The 22,017-nt window shown below is 40.6% G+C and overlaps 1 protein-coding gene across 9 annotated transcripts in view; it reads left to right on the top strand.

The window, feature by feature from the left end:
* PSD3 (pleckstrin and Sec7 domain containing 3) overlaps positions 1–22,017 on the top strand; it is a 739,247-nt gene that overhangs the window by 157,609 nt on the left and 559,621 nt on the right. Inside the window, exon 1 of one of the 9 annotated variants that reach the window (XM_049866074.1) lies at positions 7,660–8,174. The exons of the other annotated variants lie outside the window; for them this stretch is intronic. Within the exon in view, the coding sequence (XP_049722031.1) occupies positions 8,161–8,174 (14 nt within the window). The 5' untranslated portion in view covers positions 7,660–8,160. Of the gene's footprint in view, positions 1–7,659; positions 8,175–22,017 lie in introns of those variants that run through there. 9 annotated transcript variants of the gene reach the window in all.

Genomic DNA, 22,017 nt, shown 5'->3' with positions numbered 1-22,017 from the left:
TCAACCCCTAGCCTCCATCTCCCCATTGGAAAGGTGAAGGGTAGGCCTCTATGGTCTCCAGGGTCTCTTCTAGCTCTTATGGGCTCTGCCTCTGATCACAGCCATGCCTTATTGTTAGCATGTTATTCTCTGCATCTCGGACCCAACCTCCCCACTGTGCTGTGCCCAAGGCCCACCCTGCTCTCTCTACCCAGCTCAGGTGCACAACTCCTGAAACTATGGACAAAATTAAAAATTATACTATCATTCTCCCTGTCCCAGCAGCATGGTTATCTTGCTAAATTTTACATTTCTGTGGGTCATGGGGGCAGAGGTGAGAAAAGAGTGTGTGTGTTGGGATTGGAAGGGTGGGACAGAATCGGGGTGGGGGGCTCTTGGAGTGTGTGTATGGGGGTGGGCAACGTGGAGGAGACTGTCCAGGAAGTCACAGGAGAAATGATGAGATTCACAACATGGGAAAGGTGCCTTCCATGGGCTTGGAAGTGATGACGTTTCATCAAGATTCTGTGCCTCTCTCCTATGTCTTCTACAGTGTCCCAACCCACCATTTGTTTTCCTTTTCTCTTTTCATATAGTGGACACGGGTAGCTATAGCTAAGAACCGGAAAGAAAGGATAAGTTCAAGTTCTTTTTCAAGGAGAATTCTTGTAAGAATAGAGATGCTAGCGTGCTTCCTCAAGAAATAGTTTACATTCCATCCTAGTTCCAGTATCTCTCATTTCCTACGAGGATTTAAGAGGAATGACATACCAGTGCGTCAGAGTCCAGTCGCTGTATTTGGGGTCATACGGTAATTATTTGTGTACTTTAATGCTGTTCTGGTGACTTGAAAAACCCGTGTTTCTCCACTCTTTCTCTCCCCTTTCTGGCATTGACCAAAGCCTCAGAGCTGTTACCGTTTCTCTGAGAAGAGGTGCTTTGGGCATTGGTCCAAGTGTGTGGTTCTCTGTCTTGTCGGCCTACTCAGCCACCACCGGCCTCACATACTGGCTAAAAAGTTAAAAGCCCCAGGTTCAAGTCCTAACCTCTAGGAAGCCTCCAGACCTCTCTGAGTTTTGGTTTTCTCATTTTGAAAACACTGATGATGCCGTCTGGCTGACATTTGCAATGGAGATTTCCCCACTAAAAGTGTTGTACCAGTGAAAGGGGCAGGCAGTAGCCCTATTTTAAGGGAGAGGAGAAACAAAATTAGTCAGACAGCAGATAGGGCCAGGAAACCAGGGAGTTAGAGGTGTCACCATAGGGTGGATCTTGAGCATCTAGTGATTTCCACCTGAAGGTCCCTGTTATCAGTGCTGGTCTGGCCAGGAGGCCACCCAGAAAGAAGCATGGCCGCAAAAACAGATTTCTTGATTTTGCTGGTCAGACTTTGTGATTCCTTCTTCCATGTGGAGAGGGGCATTTGGGAAATTGATGCCTACGGATCTTGAAGGCTTTTGAGAGAAGCCACGTTCTCTCAGTCCTTACAGCTATTAGCCAAGAGACCCCAGCCCAGTGTTGAGTGTTAGAGAAAGGAGAAAAATAGACAGAGATAGTGTTGCATCTGTCTAGCCCTAGGAAGACTGCAGTGCCTTCTGGCTTTGTGAGATTTGTGTATGAGAATTACATGCTCCTTTTATGCTTTGGAATTTAGCTGTATGAATCACAGCAAAGTGGCAGAAGGCTGATTCAAAACGTCCTCTTGTCAACTATGAATGCTGAGACCTTTGATTATCCACAGTGGGACCTTTCAGTTGATATGCTCATGAAAAAATGTGATTAATTATATTTATTAAAGTGAAATATTGGTTACATAGAAGCAAAATCTATTCTTACACTTTGTAGGATGCATTGCGGGATGAGGTCAACCTGTGTCAACTTTCCAAGCCGAAAAATCTAGATCTTAAGAATAAACTTTCTTTATTGCATTACTCCATATGGTGAAATTTATTCTCTCATTGTTGAAACTTCATGGGTTCCAGAGTGAAAATTGTTGCCTTGCATTCTTCCCGTATCACGAAGAGTGATTGCACGTAATCACATTGGTTAGCTCTCTTGTTTGTTCTGTGACAGGGCTTTAGTAAAAATACTTATAGCACTCTATGATCAACAGAGGGCTTCCATAGACAGTATTTCCTCTTTTTAGAACCCCAAAACTGTGTGAGAATATAAGTTATCACCATCCCCGTTTCAATGATGAGGAGATAGTTGCTTGAGGATGATTAGCAACTCCCTGAGGCTAAAGTCTAGGAGGTGGCAACTCAGCACTGGAGCTCAAGCCTTCTGCTCTTAGGCTAGGGCTCTTTCAGGCTTCTCACAGTCTTTCCAGCTGGTGAGATTTCCTTGGAGGACAGCTGGCATTTCCTGGTGGCTGGTGGTCTGTATGCTACGGCTGCTAACCAAAGGGTTGGCAGTTCGAATCCACCAGGTGCTCCTTGGAAACTCTATGGCGCAATTCTACTCTGTCCTATAGGGTCGCTATGAGTTGGAATCGACTCGATGGCATTGGGTTAGGTTTTGGTTTGGTGGTCTGTACTGTACTCCTAATTTCTCTGGTAGAGAATGCAGGAGAATGAACCTCAGGAGTACCAGGTCTAGTGATTTAGCTGGTCTTGTGTGAATGTGCACAGCCAGCCTTCTAGAAGCAGCGAGGGCCTGGGCTTGGAGGACGTAGAGTTCCAGCTCTGGGTGATGCCAGCTGAGAGCTGTTAACATTCCTGTTGTTTGTTAGTGTGAATCAGAAAATGTTCCATGCTCTGGGGCCAGAGGCTTCTCTGATGATCTCTTGGACCCCATGTTCTGCTGCCCCTCTGTGGGAACCTGAGGAACTGTTGATGTTTGACTTGAGTTGGGGACTAAAGGTACGAAGACATGGAAAATAGGCACAAGCCAAAAGAGAAGAAAAAACAGCTTTCTCTACAGTAGTTTTGGGAAATTTCTACAAATCTTTTTAATATTTTTTTAAATTAGGTCTTCGTATCTTATATATTTTATGTTTCAAATAACAGTGACTTTTACTATGTAAATGGCATTAGAAAACTAGTGATGAATATATTTTTTGAATTTCCCCAAAATACCACTTTTATAAACCCTTTTATAAAAACTCTTTTATAAACACTTCTATAAAATTCTTATCCATGGCTTTAAATGTTTAGATTCTCTGTTTTGATCTCCCATTTTTCCTTCTCCTCTCACCACAGATCCTCAAAAGCAATCAACTCTTTGAGTTCTGCTCACCATCTTGTAGCCGTCTTCAGGGTGTAGAGGATAGGTGAGAATGAGCAAGGATGAGAATGAGCAAGCCTCCACTGGGGAAGCTTGTGTGAAAGAGGGGCAGTGAGCGGTACATTATTCACTGATCTAATGAATGGAAAAGCAGTATAGGCCTAGATGGGGCCCTAAACTAGGGAAAAAGACTTTTAACTCTCTGTGTTTTAGATGATTACTCCTCATAATAAAACCCATGTGTGAAATGTAAGTCTGTAAGTTCTTTGGTAGAAAGTTCTTATTTAGAGTAAAGTTCACCAGAAGTGTGATTCAAGAGATGAAAATAAACACTGGTTCTACCAACTTACTAGCTGTGTGGCTTCAGACAACTCATTAAACAAAGCTAAGTCTTACATTTTATGATAACTACAAATCTATGGTATGGAATTAAACTGTTTAACAAAATAAAAGTTTTAAAACTAGATTGAATATCATCTAAAACTTCAGCTTATTTCTAAAGATTAATTATTTTGTCTAACCACTGCAGGAAAATTACACCCAGCAGGCTTGCCTTCAAGGCAGAACTGGAGTTTCAGTGGGGGGCCAGGATGGTTATGGATGTGAGTAACACAGTGCCTGGCATGTAGTCCAAAAAAAAAAAACCCCAAAAACCAACCCGTTGCTGTCAAGTTGATTCCAACTCCTAGCGACCTTATAGGATAGAGTAGAACTTCTCCACTGGGTTTCCAAGTAGGCACTTAAAAATTTGTCAGATGAATGAATGAATGAACCTTTGAAAGGCTGCTTAATACCAGTATCCAGGGATATAAGAGAGTCTTTTCTTTGAGCAGTAACACAGATTTCTACCACAGAATGTCAGGGGCCAGAATTGTAAGCTGGCCTCTAATGATTTGTATTCCCTCCTCTGACCAGTTTCTGCTTGAATGCTATCCCCTTCTGGGAGTTGAGCACTGACCTTCTGGTCTACTTAACCCCTAAGACAGGTCATTTACCTCAACTGGGTAAATCCTTAATTACCCAAGCCTGTTGGACTTTCCTGGCTTGTCATGATTTAGAATCTGTACTGCTCATTTATATGATGGTGCTCCAGATAATTCTGTCTTTTTATTAATCCTTAGAATTTTTAAATTCTCAGAATTTTTAGTACCTTGGAATTGTTAAAATGAAATAGAACAAAGAGAGAGCATGCATAAATGCTCTCACAGTAATTGTAACAGCGTGTAGATAAATGCACAGTGAGGCATCCCCTTTTCAAACATCTTGGTATTTAGAGGACAGTATTGATTTGGTTGAAAATCTTGTCTTTAGTCTATTTTACGCTGCACTGGTTTTCACACAGATGTCTTGATTTATTACTCGAATAAATAAAGCCTGAGATGGCGGATGGGTTTCAATTCTTTTTCAGCTTGTGATTTGCCTTTGTGTTCCCATGACAACGTTCTCTCAATCCGTCTCTCTCTCTACCCGTCCCACACTCTCCCACACAGAGACCCTATGGATCATTGTTTAGGTGCTGCCCTCATTGAATTACATTGATCCCAGCATCTCAATCTACCTGTTAGAAGAAGGGGGCAGCAAGCGCACAGACGACTTTACTGTTGAATGCCCCTGTGACATGTAGAAAAGGAACTGGGCTGGGGGTTGGGGGAGAGGCATTCTAGCTCTCACTCTGATTCAAGCTTGCTGAATAAGGACAAGTCTTTTCATCATGCTGAGTCCTAATGCCTTACCTGCCACATGAAAAGATGAAACTTTTTGGTTTCCTCCATTCTATTTCCATGACTCTAAGTCAGTTCTTGTCAATCCATGTGTGCCTATAGTTGTAAAAAGTCAACCAAAAGGTACAACTTTTAATGGTAAATCTCTATTTTAAAAAGTCCAGCAGATAGAGAAGTCTCTATATGTTGGAAAACTCTTTTATTCATAAAATAAGGTATCTCCCCAGTTTTCAGAAATACAAACTAAAATACATTTTAAAAAATTTTATGCCAATATATGCCCATTTTTCTAATCTTGAGCGCTGAATTTTTTACAAAAGATTGACAGCATAGTAAGTACTAGGTTTGGCCTGAGATTTGGACAGAAAGACTAAAATGTAGTTTTTATGGACTCTCTGGGTGGTACAAATGGTTTATGCAGTTGGCTGCTAATCAAAAAGTTGGAGATTTGAGTCCACACAGAGGCACCTCAGAAGAAAGGCCTGGTGATCTACTTCTGGAAAACCAGCCATTGAAAACCCTAGGGAGTACAGTTCTACTCTGATAACACAGGGGGTCCTCTTGAGTCAGAATGGGCTCAATGGCAACTGGTTTTAGTTTTCAAAACAATACATTAAGGGTCTGTGGGATCTTTATTTCTCTGTTGTATTAAAAGAAAATAAACAAATTTACTCAAAGGCGTTGGTTTTTGTTTTCAGTCTTTTGAATGAAATATTCAGCAAAGGGAACGTTGATGGTCAGTTCCAGCCAAGAGTGAAGACCTAGAATGAGGAAGAGACTTGCCCTTACTGAGCAAATTTAAAGCAGTTCCAACAGATTGGCTCAATTTTACCTCTTAAGTTTTGTGCCCTTGAACAAAAGTCTTCGATCACTTGGAGAAACCCTTAAAGCTACCTTAACCTCAAAAGAGGGCAAGTCATTATAAGGAGGGCATATGTGTATATGTGAAAGGTCTTGCAGAATCCAAGGACAGATATGTAGGTGGGTCTCAGGGCAAACTGGAACCGCGGACTCCAGTGCCTTCAGGTCTTTCTTTCTCTCTTCTCTCTGCAGCCCTCTGCTTACCTCTCACTCTTTTCTGGATCACTTTTCTCTCTTTCAGCACATGTGTTTTTTCTTCCCCACAGAGGGGAATATGACTAGCCACAGTCCCCAGGTTTACATCTCCTCTCTTTAGAAGACAATTTAGACTAAGACTGGAATCTCTTTGCTCTAATTCCGAATCCCCCTGTGAAGGGTTTTCTTGATCTAGTGTGGGTTGGATGTTCACCCAATCAACTGTGGAGAGGGTAGATGCAGCTCACATTGTATTATCAGGTCTTCTGAAAGCCCTAAGATTATAACCATGTATCTGGAGAAAAGGCAGTTCCTGGTGGAGCAGTGGTTAAAAGCTCGGCCGCTAACCAAAAGGTCGGTAGTTTGAATCCACCAGCTGCTCCTTGGAAACTCTATGGGAAAGTCCTACACTGTCCTATAGGGCCGCTTTGAGTTGGAATCAATTCAACGGCAATGGGTTTTTTTTTCCTTTTTTAGAACACAACTACCACAGCCTCCACCAGGCTGAGTCAAGCACAACTAGATGGTGCCCGGCTGCCACCACTGACTGCTCTGACAGGGATCACAATAAAGGGTCCTGGACAGAGCTGGAGGAGAAATGTAGAACTAAATTCAAATTCACAAAAAAAGACAGACTTACTGGTCTGACAGAGACTGGAGAAACCCCTAGAGTCTGGCCCTTGGACACCCTTTTAACTCAGTACTGAAGTCACTCCTGAGGTTCACCCTTAAGCCAAAGATTAGGCAGGCCCATAAAACAAACAATAATACACACAGCTCAACCGTGTATATAAGACTAAATGGGCACACCAGCCCAAGGGCAAGGACGAGAAGGCAGGAGGGGAAAGAAAAGCTGGACAAATGGAAATAGTGTACCCAAAGTCGAGAATGGAGAGTGTTGACACATCACGGGGTTGGCAACCAATGTCACAAAACAATATGTGTATTGTTTTATGTGTGCTATTTTATGAGAAACTAAACCTTCACCTAAAGTACAATAAAAAATTAAAAAAAATTTTTTTAAAGGCAGTTCACAGAACCTGTTACAAAGTAGAGAGGTGAGGAACAAATTTGGAGAGCCAACCCAAGTGTCTTAGTTACCTAGTGCTTCCATGACAGAAATACTACAAGTAGGTGGCCTTAAAGACATAAATTTATTTTCTCACTGTTCTGGAAGCCAAAAGTCCAAAGCAGGGTCTGGGCTGTATCCGTTCCCTCTGTAAACCTTTCTCCTAGTTTCTAGTATCTGCCTATGATCCTTGGCATTCTTTGGCATTCCTTGGTGTTCTTTAGCTTATGTCTTACCCCTGTGTGTATCTCTCCGTGTCTGTTCTACTCTTTTTATAAGTCAGAAATGATTAGGCTTAGGATCCACTCTATACTGATACGATCTCATTTACATAACAAAAGAAAACCTATTTCCAAATGGAATCATATTTATAAGCACAGGGGTTAGGATTTCCGCACAGATTTTTGGAAGGACACGTTTCAATCTTTAATACCAATGAATGCTAAAGACACAGAGAGTTGTCAACTAAAATTTATAAAGTGTTTGCTTTGTATAAATGTTCTATCTGACCCTTGGAGATTTTAAGGAAGCCAGATTTTTATTTTATATAATCCTTGGGAAGATTTTTTAAAATAGTGTCCCTGAACTAATGATATAATCAAACAATTGCTCAATGTGGTTTATAAAAATATTTGCTTCCAGTAGCTACTATTGGTTATGATAAGGTAAGATTTTCTTTTTAGTCGCATTGCCCATAGCCATCGAGTCGATTCTGACTCATAGCAACCCTATAGGACAGAGTAGAACTGCCTATAGGGTTTCCAAGGAGTGACTGGTGGATTCAAACTGCTGACCTTTTGGTTGGCAGCTAAACTCTTAAACACTGCACCACAGATTTTTTTTTTCCTCATAGATTTTGAGAGACTACAGAATGGTACAAGGTTTACACAGGTGTAAGTCCTTAGGTGAAAGTGGTGTTCTAGTGTAGGCAGATCACCATGATGCATCTGCAGGAGATGGCTTCCTCTCAACAGTAACTCACTGGGCTCACTGGAACTCTGTCCCAGCATTTGAGAAGACTCAGCTCTCAGTCAGAACCAAAAAAGAAAAGTGAAGATATGCCACATTCTGGAACTGGATTATACTGATTCCTTGAGCTGAACCATAACAATGAAAAACAAAAGGTAGGCGAGAGAAAGAATGGCGGCTACGCGTAGTTTAACACTGCTGGGCTACTACAGGGCTGCGTTTTTAGGACGTTCGCTTTCCTTCATTCTAAAGTAATCAGCAGCTGTGACTCTTTTTTGGCTGCCCTTAGTGTTGTGCATATTTCCTGTCATTATACTTAAGTCAATTTTAACTTTTTGGAATCTAACTTTCAATTTTCAGGCAGTGTGATTTTGTATTAACCTTTCAGTTACCATGTCCAACAGATCTTGAGCTAAAAATCCCCAGGGCATTATTCAAGCACTTACTATGTTTTATCATTTGAAAATCCCATTTCATCCTCAAGGAACGTTGTTACTCTTCATTGAGTTCTCAATGCAAGTCTATGACGAAGTAACAAAATGTCACCTCATTTATCCCATGTCAAAAGCAGAGGGGTCTTGGGAGAGTTTGTTTATATACGCTCAATCTTCTTCCATACAGGATTTCAAATGTCCTACAACAGTAACACTAAATAAATAAATAATAGTAAAAGGCAAATAGTAATAAAGAATCAAGTCTAGGAAAATATAAATAGAGTGAAAATCAAGAAAAGATCAGGTCAATATCAGGAAAAGAAAAAAGTGCACATGATAAAGACCTACAGACCTGATATGTTTGAGATCAGATTTGGCTCTGTGTTTAATAGCTGCCCAAGCTAAAAGAGAGACACGGTTAGCTACATAAGTCTAATTATGAGACGGGAAGGTAGAAAGTAGGTAGGCAGGTAGGTAGGAAAGAAGGAAGGAATGAAGGAAAGAAGGAAGGAGGGAGGGAGAAAGAAAAAAGGAAGGGAGAGAAGGGAGGAGTTCTTTTAATATATTCCACAGAAACTGTCTTAGAAAATCAGAGAGTTTTGCTCTTTAGACAGCAATTCCAAAATAGAATGTTTCAAAATATAAAAAAAAGAAATTCTAAAGAGAATTTAATATTTACTGTTGCTCTGTTTCCTTAGACATTATATATATATATATATACAACATAACTTTTGTTGATAACATAAGTAATCACTGTCATAGCAGGGGAGGTACGTTTAGATTTGTAAGACTTTCTACATCTGTTGTTGTTGGGTGCCATTGACGCAATTCCGACTCATAATGACTCCATGTGACAGAGTAGAGCTGCTCCACAGAATTACCTTGGCTGCAGTCTTTATGGAAGCAGATAGCCAGGCTCAGATAAGGAGTTTGGATTTTATCTTAAGTACAATAGGGAGCCACTGAAGAGTTTTAAGCAGGAGAAAAACAGAAATTAAGGGAAGAGCGGATACATTTATGAACTGGCTTCCTTACAGTTAGTTACCCACTGTCTTAGGCTGGGTTCTCTAGAGAAGCAAAACCAGTAAAGCATATAAATATGTATATGGAGAGATTAGTATCAAGGAAACAGCTCGTGTGATTGTAGAGGCTGAAATATCCCAAGTCTGTGGATTAGGATAGAGGCTTCTCCTGATTCATGTAGCCACAGGGGCTGGCGAATCCAAGATCAGTAGGTTGGAGAGCAGAACTCTTGCTTGCAGGCTGTGAATATCGACTAATCCCAAGATTAGCAGGTAAGCTGCTAGCTCAAGTCCCAGAGGTCAGATGAACAAGAGGCAGCTGCAGGGTCCAGAGAGAGCAAAAGCCAGGATGTCCACTAATATTCAGATGCAGGCTACAAGCCCAAGGAAACTCCCTTTCAACTGATTGGCTACTCACAGCAGATCCCATCATGGGGGTGATCACATATAAACACTGAAAATCGTGGCCCAGCCAAGTTGACCACAGTCTTAACCAGCACACCCACCGTATTACAGGATTTAATATTTCTGCCTCTAACCTTGTAGAATCCTTGAAGCATACAACTAAACTCCCTCTGTGCAATAGGAAGCTCTATTTTTTAAACTGGACTTCTAAGTGGTGATAATTTTTTTCCCCAAAAGTCTTTAGGTCTGTACTGTAGGGACATGATGAAGGATTAAGATGGGGTAACCCCCACTGCTATTGAGTTGATTCTGATTCATGGTGCCCCTGTGTGTTTTATGGCAGAACGGAGCTCCATAGGGTTTTCTTGGCTGTAATCTTGACCAAAGCAGATCACCATGGTGCCACTGGGTAGGCTCAAACTGTCAACATTTTGGATAGTGGTTGAGTGCAAACTGTTTGAGCCACCCAGGGACCTTAGATGGGTAAAACAACAACAAAAAAAACATTGCTGCCGTTGAGTCGATTCTGAGTCATAGCGACCTTATAGGACAGAGTAGAACTGCCCTATGGGGTTTCCAAGGAGTACCTGGTGGATTCAAACGGCCGACGTTTTGATTAGCAGCTGTAGCACTTAACCACTATACCACCAGGGTTTCCCAGATGGGTAAAGTGGGGAGAAAATTCCAGTTACTCAAGGTTTTCAAATCTTCCTGAGCGAAAATGCACTCTGATGATAGACAAGAGCAGATCCTTTCGACTTTTGCAACCATGATAAGTTTACTTTGCTTCAGTGCATATGTTTAGGATCTAAATAGAAAATTGTTCTTATAGTCTTTGGATCGTTACAGAATTCGGTGCACATAATAGATGCTTTATAAATATTTCTCAACTATTAGATCAGCTGGGGCAAAGCCATTTTAAGTGACCTTCTGTTACTAATCCCTTCAGTTCTTTCCTTTGGTCCATTTCACATTCCTAAGGTGTTAAACTGTGAGGCTGTCCAGGGTGGGGCCTCGTCAAGTAAGGGCAGTGCTGGAGAGTCAGTCCAAAGTTGAATAACATTTCAAACTGTTTTGGGTTCATAAATTTAGCATGGTAGTGATTTTTATGAAAATGTATTACTCTTATGGCTTAGGCTAATTTTTAAGACATCCTTGGGTGGGCCCGTGGTGAAAGAATTACAGTAATATTTCTTTTTGGCAGAGTGTGTTGACCTAGTTTTCTGGATCTACTTTGCAAATAATCTTTCTGAATAATCTGCCCCCCAGCAGCGATAACTGTTCTCTCATGGAAAGCCAGCTTTACTTCAAACCTTAAGCAATTTATAAAGCAAATATTTTCAATTTAAATAAATCATTCCTACTTTTCTTTTCATACTGTTTTAGAAAGCTCATGGTAAATTTCCTTTCTCATCCCCAGTCTCTTTTTAATAAGGTAACTTTTTCTTAAAGTTCTTTGCAAACTGACTTTCCACCATCTTTTTGTTTATTTGTTTGCTGTTTGGGGAGCCACTTGTGGCTGGCTGGTTTTTACTCAGTTCACTGGGCTGTCTTGTTTATAGCCTCAGAAGTCCTTTCTGTAAAAGGCATTGCAACCTGGGATGAAAAGGCGGAGTGTGCTGTCACATTATAGGGGCTGCTACTAATGTCACATAATAATACGTGTATACATTTTTGTATGAGGAAAAAAAAAGAGGCGTTGCATAAATCCAATGAGAAGCTATGTATTAAAACTAAATGCAAAAATTATATTTTTGACTGCTTGTAAGTTACCTTCTGCATTGTTAAAAAGAATTTTTCAATAATGTTTCTGTAGGTCCTTTATAAAGCTTTAAAATAGAGACAAAGAGATTCCATGCTTTCTATAAACTTGAAGTCTAAGGCAGACAAACATATGCTAAAGGGGTATTTTAAGACATACACAAAATAGAACATCAGTAGAATAAGTAAAAAAAGACTTACTACTTCACGTAACAATGAGTGTGAGCTTACAGGGGCGATGGCTGAACAGGAAAGTTGTGTAACATACTATTTGCACACCATAATTTGAGAAGAAAAGTCAGTATGTCTATTCCACTGAGTTAGAGGAAGATTCTAAATGGAGATGAACTCCAGGGGCCATCTGAGTGAAGGAAGGGGAGCTTAATGCATTGGTAGAATGTAAAGAGGTTTTTAGTTTTGGGCTACTCTTGAGTTCACGTGTGAATTTCATTTTTCATTATGAAGCAATGTAACACCAATGTGACTATATGTACGTAAAGCAAATTGGTTTTCCAAGTTGAAAATTTAGATTTCCGGCTTGTGAATTTATACCTTTCATTCAAAGTTATAACAAATAAATTAAAAGAAGTGGATCACATTTATTGAAAAGGATAAAATGTCATGAAAGGAATTGCGTATTCTGCATTTAAAAAAAAAATTCATCACTTACTGCAACATGGAAGAATTTGAAATTAGGACCAGAAAATCTGGACATAGGCCGTCATATCTATACACTAGAGAGTGGTAACATCCCACTGGACCTGGAAGATTCCCTCTTTCTGGAAGATTTCCTTCCCCAGGTGGCAGTCTGTGATGACCACCGACAAAGGCCACCCCGCAAGATGTTGCTAGGAGACAAGGGAAACACAGGAATGGGTCCTGTAAACTTGATCCAAGTCAGTGAGTCCAAGGCTGTTTCCCAGTCAGCCTTTAGTCATCAGAGCATGCAGGGAGATGGGGCTGGGCTTGGCGTGCTTCTTTGAACGAGGCTACTTGTGTAACAACTGCCAATTGCCATACCATGTGAACAATTAGGGTACTTCTACAGCAAACCAAAGCAGGTGATCCAGGTGGAGAGTAAGCCAACTGTGACCCTGAACCATATATGAGATTTAGAAGTTTGTGAGGGCTCTAACAGTATGTCTGTTGACGACAACAACATATAAAGATTGGTTTTACTGCCTCATTCCCTCTCAGCCAAGACAATTATTAAGACTTCTTCAGCCTTTCTTAATCATGAAGACCATGGGAGTGGGAGTGGGGAAGATGCTGGTGGCGTAGAGGGAAAAAAGGCTTAAAGATTGGTACGTTTTTCATGCTAAAAACAAATACTATCTAAATGATAATTTTGTCTAAGTCGTATGCCTCTTGTAGCTGTAATGATTCTTCTGAAATAAGACTTGAGCACCCAGAACTATGGGCAACAGGCTGTTTTGTGATCCTCCTAACCGGCGGAATCTTTGCTAGTCCTGAATTCTCACACTACTTAAGAATAGCTTTTTAGCATGAGACTTAGTGTAGGGTTGCCAGATTTAGTAAATAAAAAATAACAATATTTAGGACATCCATATACTAAAAAGGAGTCCTAGTGGCACTAGTTAAGAGCTCAGCTGCTAATCAAAATGTCAGCAGTTTGGACCCACCAGCTGCTCCTTGGAAGCCCTATGAGGCAGTTCTACTCTGTCCTACAGGGTCGGCAACTGATTTGGTTTTGGTTTATACTAAAAAAGTATTTGTTGTTTATCTGAAATTCAGATTTTACTGGGTGTCTTATAATTGACCAGGAAACCCTAATTCTAACCTAGTTTCAAGTTCTGATGTTGAAATCCAGCCTGTGATCTTGAACAAATTATTTAACTTCTCTGAGCCTCATTTTCTTTATAACCCGTCAGTTGTTAAGAGCATCCTTATTATGTATATGGAAACCCTGGTGGTGTAGTGGTTAAGTGCTATAGATGCTAATCGAAGGGTTGGCAGTTCAAATCCACCATGTGCTCCTTGGAAAGTGTATGGGGCAGTTCTCCTCTGTCCTGTAGGGTCGCTATCAGTCAGAATCGACTCGACGGCACTGGGTTTGTTTTTTTTTTGTTTGGTTTATTATGTATATTAATCACTTAGCACAGTTCTTGTGTATAATAAAGGCCTCAATAAGTTTCAAGTACTATCGTGGTGAGGGCTCTATTACTTTCAACACAAGTATAGGCATTTATGCACAAATAATAGATTCAAACATACCAACGATCATGAAGATGGCACAGGACCAGGCAACGTTTTGTTCTGTTACACTTAAGGTCACCGTCATGGAATCCACTGATCAGTAACTAACAAGAACGATAACACACATCTCCTGTACAACAAGGTGGGATCCACACCTGCATGAACTTGCACGTAATGAGTGTTAAATTGTTGAATTTTGCATGAGTACAGCTTCTTCCCAAGCACTTTTGTTGAGTCTACTTGACTGCCTCCTCTTCCACTTCTGTTCCTTTTCCTTTCCCTTCCCCTATTGGAAGAACAAAGCTTTGTTCTTAAGTTACTTGAAGCCAGCTAAGCCCTGTGGAAGCTGCTTCACTCAGCTTTTATAGGCCAGCAGATCCCACAACACGTGTAAGACTTATCATTCATAATAAATTGAAAAGCTCCTCTGTATAATCCTTTAGAACTACAGATGAAAAGGAATGGCTGTCCCTGGAACCATTGTAAAGATTTCATGACATTTGCATTTGAGTCGTGCTGGAGGTAAATAATTATGACATCGGGTGGTTGTTCTTCTGCTGAGTTTGGACAGTTTAAAACCACTTGCCCTATGTTAGCTTGACACTAAGTCAGAGGATCCTGACAGCCTCCTTCACAGCTGTGAGATGGGAGTGATAGAAACTTAGACAGTTCTATAGAATTATGAAGCATAACAGGATCTGGGGAGGAGACCTGGGGCAGTGACAGAGGAAGGTGGAAGAACTTGCTGGAATGCTCACCTTTCTGGCCACTTTCTGCTACCCCTTGAGAGGAACCTGAAGGGCCCATCAGAGAACACGGCCACTGTTCTCACAGTCACAGGGAGCTCAATTCCAGATAGTCTGTATGGCACTGCCCCTGAGGCACATATGACTTTCTCTGGTTTTTTTTTTTTTTACTATGTCAGCTCTTTGTCCTCCCACATACTCTTAAGAGGGAAGATTAAAGTGAGAATCGAAGGCAATCTGAGTATGCCTTTATTAAAAAAAAAAAAAAAAAATCCCTAACCTTAGTCTTTCTCATTTCAACTCCATTATGATTAACTCTGGAGCCCTGGTATCACAGTGTTTAAAAACTCAGCTTCTAACCAGAAGGTTGACAGTTCAAATCCACCAGCTAGTCTTTGAAAACCCTATGGGGCAATTCTGCTCTGTCCTTGAGGGCCACTATGAGTCAGACTTGATGGAACGGGTTTGTTTTTTGTTTGTTTGGTTTATTATTAACTGTCCCATCTGACAACCCATTCTGCTCAGGTGTTCTTAGGACTCTGGCAGGTATCATGCCCCACACGCAGGCTGCAGATGAGTCAAAGACGGGGACCTGAGCAGTCAGCTCTGCGTCCTAGCATGTGGCCCTGGCCCATGAACTGATGAACTGGATAAAACTTTTGGATGTGTGGAAGGTCACGTTTGTGCTTGTCTTTATCAGGAACCATTTCTGAATGCCTAACTCATGGAGGGATTCTCCTTCCGACCCCCCAGGTGTTCCATTTGGGAAAGCTCTAGGGAGGTACTTGCAGTCAGCAGAAAAGACAGCGTGCCTCAGTGGATGCCAGGAGCACTTTGGAGACTCCGAGCTGTGTTTGATAAGCCAGCCTAGCAGTCAGCCAGTTGGCTCAAATGGAGGGAAATGAGTCACATAGAAGTAACTGATATGAGTCTCTTGGGAGTTGCTCCTGCCTACATCCCCTAACCCTGGGGCAGTTCACTTCAGTTCATTTGACATTAGCTCCCATTCTGAGCCTTCAGTTTCTCATCCCTTGCTGCTGACTCTTGACATCCTGGGAAAGGCTCTGAATCTAGACCACCAAATTGTGATTCCACCTTCTAGTTCTATCTGCCTATTTGTATCAGATTTCCTATCTATGCACAAGCTGAGTGATGCTCAGAGAGAGTTATGATTAAGACTTTTGAGCTCATAGACACATGGCCAGAGTCTAGGGGCTTTTCAGGTGCCTATTCTGTGGAAGGGATTTTAGAGAATGCAGGGCCTGGTTATCACGCTGGAGGCAACATCTTCCCATTTCCTTCTCTCTCAAATGGAGTTTCAGAGGGGATGACTCTGGAGTTTCTTCCAACTCTCACATTCTGTGAACCTCTGAGACGGCATAATAGATATCAACGAGATAACAGATAAGCACAAGGGCGTATGGGAACCTCAGGTACCACCATGGTTTTTTTTTTTTTTTTACTATTTTATTGTGTTTTGGGTGAAAGTTTATACCACAAATTAGGTTCCTATATAACAATTTTTATACACTTTGTTCTGTGGCATTTGTTACAGTTTTCAAAATGTGTCAGCTTTCTCATTATTTCCATTCTGTTTACTCTGTTTCCATTGATCTGGCTTCCCCTCCCCTCCTTGCCTTCTTATATTTGCTATTGGGTAGATGTTGACCATTTGGTCTCATATAGTTGATTGTTTAATGGAGCCTATTATTTTGAAGATGATATTGTTTATTTTATAAGCCAATCTATTATTTGGATGAAAGGTGATCTCTGGAAATAGTATTAGTTTCAAGTTCAAAGGGTATCTTAGGGCAGTAGTCATGGAGGTTCCCCTAGTCCATATTGGTCCAGTAGGTCTGGCCTTTTTTAAGAATTTGAATCTTGTTCTACATTTTTCTTCCATTCTATCTAGGACTTCCTATTGTGTCCTTGGTCAAAATGGTCAGTAGTAGTAGCCGGACGCCATCTAATTCTTCTGGTCTCAGGTTAGAAGAGGCCGTGGTTCGTGTGGGTTATTAACCCTGTGGACTAATTTATTCTTTGAGTCTTTGGTTTCCTTCATTTTCTTTTGCTCTAGATGAGTAGACACCAATAGTTGTATCTAAAATGGCCGCTCGCAAGCTTTTAAGACCCCAGATGCATCTCGCCAAACCAATACATGCAACATCGTGAACTGTGTTATGCCAATTGACTAAATTGTCCCATGACCACCACAGTTATTATATTATGTTTTCTCTGGAATTATATCACATATTAAAGTGTGGCACTATCCTGATTTTTCTCAATCCATAGTTCAATTGACCGATTTTTTTTCTTTTTCAATGAGGATTGAATGCTTCCCCTAAGAACTGATCGGTCTTACAGTTTCAGCAATTAACTTTCACCCATTTAACAAATACTCATTTTTAGGCTTTGTGCTAGATACTAGGTAATAAATACTAAAAAAAGATAGACCTATCCTTGAAGTGTTTCTAATCTAACTGAGAAAAGAGGCACTGAATAAGTAATTAAAAGTGTGGTGAGTACTACAATGAATGTCCTGATGCTATAGGGATGTATAATGGGGACTCTCAGCCTGGTTTGAATGGTCAGGGAAAGCTTCCTGTTCAGGAGTAACTATCCAGGTTAATAATAAATAAATAAATAAGAGCTAACACTTACTGAGGATTTACTAGGTGCCAACGCTTTATATAAATTATTTCGTTTAATCTTCACAAAAATCCCATCAGGTAAGGACTTCATTATTTCTACTTTGCACGTAAAGAAATCAAGGCACAAAAAGAGGTGAAAAATCATGCCCAAGATTCACAGCTAGGGAGAGAGAAAACCTGGATAGGAATGCAGGTAGTTGCTTGTCAGGCCGTCTCCTGACTAAAACAAAACAAAACAAAACTACAGGGTAGAAAATGAGAGAGAGGGGAAGCTGGATGCATCTGGAGAGAAAGGCCAGGGTATAATCCTGCAGGATTTGAGGGACCATGTGAAGTTACGCTGAGAGAAAGCATCAGGTGGTTGTGTGAGCCAATAGCGATGTGTTGGTGAAAGAAAAACAGGTGGCTTTCCAATTCAGGAAAGAGGAAGACAAATGGTTTATAAATAGTGCGAAGGATAAGAGTTGGCTAGAAGTCAAATTTCCTTAAAGTAAAATTTTCTCAGAACTGAGATGGATTGTGTAATCTAATTTTTTAGTAAACCTTGACTAATAAAACCCTATACAATAATGACTCAAATGAAATTATACCCGATATCCACGGGAAGCAGTGACAGAGGCACTGGCCCAGATGTTCACTGTTTTGGTAATAGAATCGGGGAGGATCATCCAATAGACAAGGTAAGCACAGTGCTTACCTTGCTTACCAGATTATCATCAGATTACTAAATAAACACAAGTCTGCCAGTGTTTACTTTGCTTACTGAGTCACCTGGCCCTGGCAAGGATTGTAAATTTGAAAAGAGGCTTTGATTCTGTAGGAAGGTGCTGTGGGGCTGGGACAAAGACACCAGGTATACCTAGAAGCAGAATTTTTGATGTGGTGAAAAAATGTGATATTGTTCACTACCAATGATCTGGTAAGCAAGGTAAGCACCATGCTTTCCTTGTCTGTTGGATGATCTGCCCCTGTCCCTGAATAGAATGATTAAAAAATCACAAAGGTATTGATTTTAGCAAATTGTTTCTCTCAGTTCTTGGAATTACATGGTTAAGGCAGATGCATGAATAAGGAAGAAGTTATGGAATGATGGGAGGAAGGAATTGTATTCCTGACATTTTTGGCATAGCTCTAAAAGTTTTATCTTGAACATTTCTTGGCTAGAGATGACCTCGTAACATTCAGGAAGTGGATTTGATGAGTGGCATTTAGATGCCCTCAGTGTTATTAGAATGTTTTAGCCCAAACTTCCAAAGTATTTTAAGCATGCCTCTGTCCAACATTACTTATTTAGGTGCACACAAAGGCATCTTTAACTATTAGGAATTACATGCAATTAAAGCTTGAGTAACTAGAATTCAGCCAACTGCAGTTCTCAATTAATTTGAGTTTCTTTTTGTACTATACTAAATCTTAAGAGAAATTGCCAGATTTTAAATAATAATTATTATTATTGATATATAATAATTATATATGTATATGTGTGTATATACACATATACATGCATACATATATATACATATACATACATACATACATGTATATATATATATATAGACTAAGAAATACCATGCTAACTACGTGCCTTCAGCCCAGGACCCTGTGCCTTCAATTCTGCTATACTACTGTGTTCCTAGGGATTAAGAACGTGAATTTGGTAATCTGGATTAGACCTGGATTAGGATCCTCATTACACTTGCAATTTGCCCCTAGGCAAGTTACTTATTTCTTGATAGCTCAGTTTATTCATCTGCATAATGGGGGCAAAAATACCTGTCTCTTTGTAATGTGGTAGGTTTCAATGGAACTGTATAAGTGAAGCAGAGGGCCAGCTCATGATGGCTGGTTAAAACCAAAACCAAACCTGTTGCTGTTAAGTCGATTCTGACTCATAGTGACCCTATAGGACAGAGTAGAACTGCCCCATAGGGTTTCCAAGGAGCGGCTGGTGGATTCAAACTACTGAGCGTTTGATTAGCAGCTGTTCTAGTCATCTAAGTGCTGCTATAACAGAAATATCACAAGTGGGTGACTTTAACAAAGAGAAATTTATTCTTTCACTGTCTAATAGGCTACAAGTCCAAATTCAGGGCATCAGCTCCCAGAGAAGGCTTTCTCTCTGTCGGCTCTGGAGGAAGGTCCTTGTCATCAGTTTTCCCTTGGCCTGGGAGCATCTCAGCACAGGAACCTCAGGTCCAAAGGACACGCTCTGCCCACGGTGCTGGATTCTTGGTGGTATGAGGTTTCCATGTCTCTCTGCTTGCCTCTCTCTTTCATATCTCAAAAGAGATCAGCTTAAGACAATACCTAATCTCCTAGACCTCGTAACTGCCACTAATCCATCCTATTACATCATAGTGATAGGATTTATAGCACATAAGGAAATCACATCAGAATATAAAATGGTAGACAAGGGAATCATGACCTAGCCAAGCTGACAGATATTTTTGGAGGACACAATTCAATCCATGACAGCAGCCAAGCTCTTAACCACTGTGCCACCAGGGCTCCAATAGATGCTTACTAAATGGAAATGGTTTTCAATCATGATTTAGCCTAAGCTACCACGATATTACAAATAACTCAGTAAACTATAATAAAAATTAGCTAGCTAGAATACCCAATTTAGAAAATATTCATATACCCCGATTTTCATTTATTCAGAAACTACAATGTAGTTTTATCTTGTCTTTTATCTGACAGGAAACCCGGGTGGTGTAGTGGTTAAAAGCTATGGCTGCTAACCAAGAGGTCAGCAGTTTGAATCCACCTAGTGCTCCTTGGAAACCCTATGGGGCAGTTCTACTCGGTCCTTTAGGGTCGCTATGAGTTGGAATTGCCTCAAAGGCAAAGGGTTTGGTTTTTTTGGTTTTATGTGTCTTGTCTTTCAGAGTCAGTAGATTTGTCAACTCTGATTTTAGCAAAGAAATTTAAATAAACTGCCAGAAGGAACTAGTGCTGTCTTTCTCTGCCTTTTAAAATGAATTAATTCTGAATTCTGCAAGTCTAAATGTCTCACATGTGCCTTCTAATTCCTTTCTTAGTTTTGTTTATTACTGAATACCAATTAGCACCTTCACTTTTGAAGGGCTAATAGACTTTTTTTCTTGACCACTTTGAATGGCTCTGAAATTTCTTTTCTTTTGGGGCAAAACAGATAAAATCAGTTAAATAGGACTTCTGCAAAAAGATTGGCTTTCCAACTGTGAGTGATGATATATGTATACAGTAACATCTATGTGAAATGTGTGCTGATCCACCTGGTTGGTCAGTATGGATTTTGATGTAATGTTTTTGCTGTTAGCTGCCCTGGGGTCAGCTCTGACTCATGGTGACCCCATGTGCCACAAAATGAAATATTGCCTGGTGTACATTCTACTTATAGAAAATTACACGGATTTTCCATTTGTCGTATATAATTCTAAAGACTTCTTTTTAAATGGTTTAATAAGTAAGAAAAGTATTGGGAATTGAACAGGTGCTATTCTTACGTGACGAAAATTGTGCAGATGTGTGTGATGAGTGAAGCTGTGGACACAGCGGTTTGTAGCTGGTCCTGAGTGACTTGGGCTGGTCCTGAGTGACTTGGGCAAGATACTTCTCAAAGCTTCAGTTTCCTCCTGTGTAAAATGAAGGTTGGATCTGATGATTGTTCTATTAACTGAAAGCACCCTGTGGGGGGAGACTGCATTTTACATATCTTTGTATCCAAAGTACCAAACAGGGTGATAACAATACTCGTAGCATAGCTCAATATTTGTTGTTGTTGTTAGATGCCGTCGAGTTGGTTCCGACTCATTGCGACCCTATGCACATCAGAACGAAACACCCCCCGGTCCTGCGCCCTTACGATCATTGTTATGCTTGAGCTCATTGTTGCAGCCACTGTGTCAATCCACCTCATTGAGGGTCTTCATCTTTTCTGCTGACCCTGTACTTTGCCAAGCATGATGTCCTTCTCCAGGGACTGATCCCTCCTGACAACATGTCCAAAGTATGTAAGACGCAGTCTCACCATCCTTGTTTCTAAGGAACATTCTGGTTGTACTTCTTCCAGGATAGCTCAATATGTGACTGGTTAATCACTGCTCTACCAGGGCTCAGAAATTAATTGGATCCCTCCAATTCTGCCATTCTAAGGTCCCTCCAAGTCTGTACTGTTAATTAGCATTTTTATGCCCTTTTCAGTTGCTTACTCTTGTAGCTATTTTAATATTTAAACTTGAATATTTAAACAATTTACTGAGTTGATTTGTGCCCTGGACATAATAGGTGCAATGAAGGAAACAAGAAATGTATAGGAAACAGAAACTCCTCAAAGGGGGCTACAGTTTTCTTGGCAAGACAGTTAAAAGGCAAGTTGGGCATTTAGGTAATCAAATACAAATGGGTGTGGTGAATTTTACCCAGGAGGGAGAGAGTCAAAGTCGTCAGAGGAGGGTTTAGGAAGAAGATGGGGTGTGACCTTGAGGGGAGCGGAGTTAAAGTAAAGGATCAGAAGAGGAAGGAGGACATCCTAAACTGGGTTAGCATGTGTAAGATCTGGGAAGTGATTTTGTTTTTTAATGTACAATTTAGTAAGTTCACGAGCAATCACGCAAAATAGTAATACCTTTCTGCTCTTGATTCAAGCACAGTATTTGCAATCTAACATACTTGCGGGCTGAGTCATTTTGTTAATAATAGTGTGTTTTGCCTTGTGGCCAATGATTAAATTATTAACCATGTTCTTCTATTTCCCAAAATATCCTCTAACTATAAG

This window comes from Elephas maximus, chromosome 22, assembly GCF_024166365.1.
Source record: "Elephas maximus indicus isolate mEleMax1 chromosome 22, mEleMax1 primary haplotype, whole genome shotgun sequence".
Taxonomy (NCBI): domain Eukaryota; kingdom Metazoa; phylum Chordata; class Mammalia; order Proboscidea; family Elephantidae; genus Elephas; species Elephas maximus.
This window is presented reverse-complemented; position numbering and strand designations above follow the sequence as displayed.